This window comes from Gallus gallus, chromosome 3 (genome assembly GCF_016699485.2).
Source record: "Gallus gallus isolate bGalGal1 chromosome 3, bGalGal1.mat.broiler.GRCg7b, whole genome shotgun sequence".
Lineage (NCBI taxonomy): Eukaryota > Metazoa > Chordata > Aves > Galliformes > Phasianidae > Gallus > Gallus gallus.
The window spans coordinates 62,981,056-62,987,719 of NC_052534.1; the positions used below are offsets into that span (position 1 = coordinate 62,981,056).

Below are 6,664 nucleotides of genomic sequence, written 5' to 3' on the forward strand. Positions count from 1 at the left end.
CTGCTGACTTAAAGGAAGAGAACACCTCAGTAATAGCCCCAGTGTTTCCCTATGCCAGCAGAAACAGTAGCGATAAGGACAGAGACTCCAGCCATCCCAAAGGAGAGGGAGCCACAAAGAGCCCTTCTGATCATTGCTGGCATCTGGCCTTCCCCTCATTAGCACATTAAAGCTGCTCTGTCCATCCCATAAGAGCCACTCTGTCCATTCCCCCAGCTCTCTCTATGGAGCCATTTACAGCGCTGCTCTTTTGAAACCCCTCTGGTTCAAGAGGCAGTAACCCCTTCCCAAAGCCTGCAGCACAGCCAGTGTCAAAAATTCCCACTCACCAACAGGCACCCGGTAAGCACAGGCCTGCTGAACACCGGAGGTAGACAGATGAAACTCATGTATTTCACCTTGACAAATCACCCCTCCTAAGAAAGGTCTCTTTCCAATCATCATGTGGGCTTCTGATTTCATGTGAAAGAGTGCTTGCTGCGTTCAATCCCCGCGCTTCAAACAATTCCCATTTCAGGACCAGACTGACAAGGCTCGTATCTCATTAGGCACAAATTCCCAGGAACAAAAGAAAAGCAAAGGGGGACCGAGCTGGGGGACATTAACTGTGAAACCATGCTCAGACACTTGGTCCTGTACTTGGACAGACTTCCAGCACCTGCTACAGCAGCAATATGAAAGCTTTATCTTGTCTTCACTCCTAAATCAAAGCACCTTAAAAGCGTGCTGTGGCATGCCAGTAAGCAGGCATTCACTGAAGTCAGTTGTTTGGGGAAGGTGAAAAGCATCGCATCCTCTGATTTCACAGGTATTTCCCTTATGCACCCAAATTACTGGGAACACAGCTAACCCACAGAGGCCTCTTGCTTTCCAAGCGGTTATTACAAATGGACTAATGAGAAAAGGAAACAGCGGACAACGTTTTACTGGTTGGATTTTACACTATTCTGCTCTTAAAGGGTGCTTTTCCAAGGGCAGACATGCTCTCCCACCCCCACACCCCATCAAAAAGAATAAAAAGGCCAGGTACAAGAAAGACAACCTGGTTGCTTTGCCTGTGCTCTGAACTCATTTCCTTTGACTCACTTCAAAATGGTATAAATACTTTTACCTAAAAGGCGAGCTACAGCTGTCTGAATTGGGCTCAGATTTTCTTCTATAGCTACTGTTATTCTGGGTGGATTCTGAGAGACATTTGTACTTTTTAAGAACAAAATTCCCCAAGGAAGCCAGCCCTTTTTTGATTGAAGAAGAAAGTGAAGCAACTGAAGGTTATGAATACTCACTCTTTCTGAAATTCCAGAAATGATGTATTTGATCTTTGTCTTGCTTTTCATTAAGGAGAAAATGCCATAAATTATTTGGTTTGTTTGCCACCCTGATCAGTCAACTGAAAGATGGTACTGCTTTAGGGCAATGAAATATATTGCCTCAATTTCATTTTTTTAGTACATAAACTCTATCAGGTTTACTATGCGAATATGCACTATTAGAAGAAAAAAATCACTGGGTTACAGCTTCTACAACTTGCAGTGTAATTTAAAGAGCTCTCATCTCCGAGGAGTCAGTAGCCTTACAAACAGTTCAAGCTGAAAATTAGTCAGCCACTGGGCCAAATCCTTCCTCAGCTCCATTACAAAGGATGAATTGGTCCTGCAACATACCAGAAAGGCAAAAGTTTCACTCAGACTGTATGTGAACAGCCGGGCTTTCTGACAAGAAGAATCAGTTTGTATCTAAACTGCTTTTATTCGTTGCATTTTGTTCATTTTAATAATAAGATAAATCACTGCCTAGCTTAATGAGTTATGTTTATTAGCAGCACTATTTTTTCTTCCTTCTTCTTCAGAAGATAGTGGTAATTAGACCTACACTGGTTTATGCCCAGGGCCAAAACTTATCTGAGTAAGTGAACAAATGGGCAGAGAAGTAGAGAGACTCACACTGTTACAAAGAAAGCTCTCGCCATTCCTAAGAGCAGAGAATATACCCAACACAAAGCCAATGAAAAGGTGACATGGCTCTGAGATTGTGCTCCTGATGTTATCAGACAGCAAACTGATCGTGTCCCTAATATTCTGATATCATTTGAGGAAACTTTTGAAGACTGCAAAGCACCATTTACAAATCGCAAGAACAAGCACACTAAGATATCCTTGAAACAATGAGATAAGCCACACTTCAACTTTATGGCAACTATTCCCCACGAATGTACTAAAAGGCAGAAGTAGGCAAGCCCAGAACTACGCCCATGCCAACCAGCTTGCTAGGAAGGGCCTTGATAGAAGAAAGTAATTCAACAGTGGGGACATGGACATCATCCTCAGTTCGTTGGTGTGGCTCTAGTTTGGGTGGTGGTTGGGTTTTTTGGTTGGGTTTTTTTTTTCCCCTCCTTTCTTTTTTCTTTTTTGTATCCTGGAACTATCCTGTTTACTTAGGTTAAATAACTTTGACATGGTATCTAAAGACATTCCTTCATTTTTCTTGCAAGATCTTTCTTTTCATTCCTTATCCCCGTGTGTAGGACTGCAGAGGTAACGTTCACCTACGAGCAGTTACCTCATTTTGGACTCATTCGGGTAAATAATTTGCAAGAATCCCCCCAGGAGACCATTTAGCAACCTGTTCCCCTGTGATTCAGCAATCTTTCCCTTTTTTCTTGCTTCCTGTTGGAGGTGGGAGGTAACATGGGACAGGTGAGTCACCACTCATTAGGTGGCCTTCCACATGCAGACAGGTTGGCGGGGTCCAATTCTGGCTCCCCAGAGGCGGTGCGGAAGCAAGCAAGTAGACAGCCAGAATAATTTCTTCCCTCCCTTGCGACATATCAGGACAGAGTCAGTCAAGGACAGCTGCTAAGCAAATATCACAAGAAAGGTATGGGGCAGCAGGGATTCACAGACCACAGGTGTGAGTCAAAGGTCCAGGGATGTATTTTTGATACGTAATCACCACAGTTCCCCCTTAATGAAATGCCCATTCAGCCATCCTCTCAGGCTTCAAGGGTAACAGCTCGTTCAGAACACAGCAGGTCCTTCTCACCATTACCACCAGCGCAGAACTGACTTCCAAACTATTCCAGTAAATCCTACTTGGCATCTCCAACTCTCCTTGATTCTGATCCTTTAGTTTTGTTACGCTTTGGTCTTCCGTTCTGGCCAGCATTTGCTCTTATTACTGAATTGCACTTTTGAAGTAGACCAACGCTGCCCTCCATGAATTACCTCCTTCTCAGGCACTCTTAAGGGGTTCTTCCAGGGTTTCTCTGTTACCTTGGGACCACTAAGCAAACAGAGAGCAGAGGCTGGAAGGCGAAGCTAAATGTTTCCAAAACATGGAAAGTAATTTTAAGAGAAGTCTCAGAAGGCACCCAGAACCCAGGCAACTAAGCCTCTGCTACCTAGCAGGAGAGAAACAATCCTCAGTTTCTGTCAGTGCCTGCCCCATTCTCCTGTCGTTTCCTCTCTGACCGTAACAATTGCAAATAGGTTTCTGGCGACCCCAGCTGTCCTCAACCCGTTATGTTGTTTGTTGGTCTTAGCAACATCCCCATTAGCAGAAAACAGGAGCACATTAGCTCAACTGAAGGAGTCAATCAGTAACCTTCCAAAACTAGTTCTCAAGCAAATGGTACTCACAAAATACAGGCAGCATGGAAAAAGTGCTACCAGGAGAACAACTGTAACTGCAGACTCCAAAACTTGGTTTGAGCTGAGCTTCTACCTAAAATCAGAATTCTTTGGGTGGGAAGGGACCTCAAAGCCCACCCAGTCCCAGCCCTCTGCCATGGGCAGGGCTGCCACCCCCCAGCTCAGGCTGCCCAGGGCCCCATCCAAATTGGCCTTGAGTGCCTCCAGGGATGGGGCACCCACAGCTTCTCCGGGCAGCTGTGCCAGAGCCTTACTGACCTCTGAGTAAAGAATTTCTTCCTAACGCCAAGCCTAAGTATTCCCTCTTTCAGTTAAAAAGAATTAGCCATCCTGCTATCACTATAGGCCCCAGTAACCCTCTTCGTATGTGCAGTACAGTATTTCTTCCTTTCTCCTTACACATTTGCATGCTATTGTGTTCATAGAAGATGAAAGCATAAACATTGTGTCAGGTTTCATTTCACTGTACCAACAGAAATACTGTAGAAAAGCCATGATATCACACAGTGCAGAATCCTTACTCTCTACCTCTTGAAGGAGCCCTCACTCAGGCAAAATTTTGCACAGGTTTTGGGCTGGGCTAAGGATTCTCTTAAACAAAGAAAAGGCTGCCTTAGTACTCCACAAGAACAAGTTTTCTCCCGTGCATTTGGAAAAATTTGCTTCATTTCAGATGGGAAAAGCACGTGATTGCCAAGAAGTGATGGGGCTGCTGCCCACAGGGTGCTCCTTGGGGCAGTGGGAGGTCTGGGCTGTGAATCGGTCAGAACACATACAAACTTCAGCCATCCGAGCCAATTCCTATCCTTCTCTCCCTTCAAAAAATCTAGATGCCATCTTTTCAATAACATATATATGCCGACAAACGCTGACCGCACTCGTGATATACAGCTGAGAGTCATATCTAACATACACGAGCACGGGAAGTCCTCCAACTCCTCGTGCCAACCCAACACCCCCAGCCACGCAGTGGGATGGCTCCACGAGACCACCACCAGTGCTGTACCAAGTCCCTCTCCACACCTCCAGTTGCCCCAAGAGCTTCCTGTCCCAGCACCACATCCTAAGGCTGGCAGGTGCCTCGGGGCAGCCCTGCAGACAGACCGCAGGGTTCTGCCAGTGCACAGCATCGGTGGGGTGGCACGGTGATGGGGCAGAAGAACAGAGCGGGCTGTACTGCACAGGGAGCTGTAAATGTGCACGTAGGAGAAAATATCTGAGTTTGTCCAAGTTCTTGTTTCAACTGTTTTTTGACGTTCAGTTAACAAAGGGTATTTCATCCCTCACCGATGCTTCTGAGGTCCTGAAAGGTAATGGGTAATTAATTGCATATAACTGCACTGATCTCCGAGCAATCAGACAAACAGCTGCAGGTACGTGTAACAAAGACAGTAATACTGATAAACTCAGAATGTTTAAAGCCTGGAAGAATCAGAGAGCTCCATGCCCAAACCCAGCTCTTCCGGGCAGAACAGCTGAGGTCTCCTGAGGAGCTCACCCGTACCCAAAACTAAAGGGGTCACAAAGACATCGCGCGGTGCGCGCACCCCTCCGTGCGTTACGGCGAGGAGGGCACGCCGGGCAGCAGCGACGGCTCCGGGCGGCCCTTCAGACAGGAGAGGAGCTCGAGGGCTCCTTCTGGAGAAGCGCAACCGGTTGGGCTCCAGACGGACACCGCTCGGGAGTAACGACTCGCACCCGACCAAACGCGGCGCAGAAAGAACGATCCGCAAAGAGGAGAGCGCCCAGAGCAGCGGTGCGACGACGGTTCCGGCGTTCCGCCGCGGCATCCAGAGGTTTCGGCACCTTTGTGTTCGCACGCACCGACCGCCCGGCCCTCGCGGTCCGCACACGCTCCCCCCGGCTCCGGGCAAACGCCGCGCACCGGCGGCAGCGGCTCCGCGCTACCTCCGCCCGCTCCCCCGCAGCTCCCTCAGGCACGGCGCCTCGGGCACGGCCGCGCTGCCCCGGGACGCGCCGCCCCCGGCCCCGGCCCCGGCCCTCGCCTCACCTGTTCAGCACTTTCCTGATCCTCTGGCGCACGCCGTTGGAAGGCGCGGAGATGCCGCTCCTGGCGCCACCGCCCTCGGCCGGCAGGTTCTCGATGGTGGCCACGACATGGTTGGGCTGCGGCGGGAGGTGCGGCGGCGGCGGCGGCTGCGGCGGCGGCGGGTGCCGAGGGTGGCGGTGGCGCTCCGGGGAGAGCATCGCGGCGGGGCTGCGCCTCAGCGGCGAGCGGAGAGCATCCCGGCCGGGGCGGCGGGCGCTGCTACTGCCGCGGCTTCCGGGCAGCGCCGGACCCTCGCCCGCTCCTCCCTCACCGAGCTGCCATGCAGCGAGGGGCGGGCTGCCGCCGCCGGCGAGTGCCGCTCACGCTCTACGGAGCGGCGGCAGTTCGGCGACCCTCCTCCCGCCGCCGCTGCCCACACCCCCTCCGCGCAACCGCTCCCTCCCGGCCGCCGCGCCGGCCCGACCCCTTTGTTCCCGCCCGCCGCCGCCCCGCGCGCCCCGGCGCTCCTGTGCGGACCCGCGGCCGCGTGCGGCGGTGCCCGCCCCCGGGAGCGCTGCCTCAGCCTGGCCGCAAGGGGGCGCCGCAGCACTCGGCTCGCGGCTCCCACGCCGCCCTCGGGGCGCTCCCGGCCGTCGGCCCGAGGCGGGACGGGGAACGCGGGGTTGGGGCCCGGTCCGGCCTGGCTCGGGCGTTGCTCCGCTGCCACCTCTTCTCCTCGTAAATTTCCTCTTGCCCACAGCTAGGCGACACGGTGTTGTGTTCATTTGCGGCTGCGATGCCGAGTTCGTAGGAATTATCACATGCTTTCTGCTCAAAACGCGGCGTGGCATGTCTCGACTCCAGTCAATTAGCAAAGTGTAGATAAAACATGCTTCTGGAAAGCCCTCCTGCTCTCACACAGCCACCGGGCTCGGAGTTGGCATCCAGGAGGCTCTGGAAAGTTCGGCTCTGCGGCCCTTCCCCACAGAATTAGAGCACTTCATGCGACCGAGACCTCTCTGTG

At 51.7% G+C, this 6,664-nt stretch overlaps 1 protein-coding gene across 1 annotated transcript in view; it reads right to left on the reverse strand.

Moving 5' to 3' along the window:
- Nucleotides 1–6,029, reverse strand: part of SLC35F1 (solute carrier family 35 member F1) — a 235,413-nt gene extending 229,384 nt beyond the window's left edge. The window contains exon 1 of the mRNA XM_001233613.7: nt 5,662–6,029. Coding sequence (XP_001233614.1) covers nt 5,662–5,858 — 197 coding nt within the window. The 5' untranslated portion in view covers nt 5,859–6,029. The remainder of the gene's footprint in view (nt 1–5,661) is intronic.
- Between the last annotated feature and the right edge of the window lie 635 nt (nt 6,030–6,664).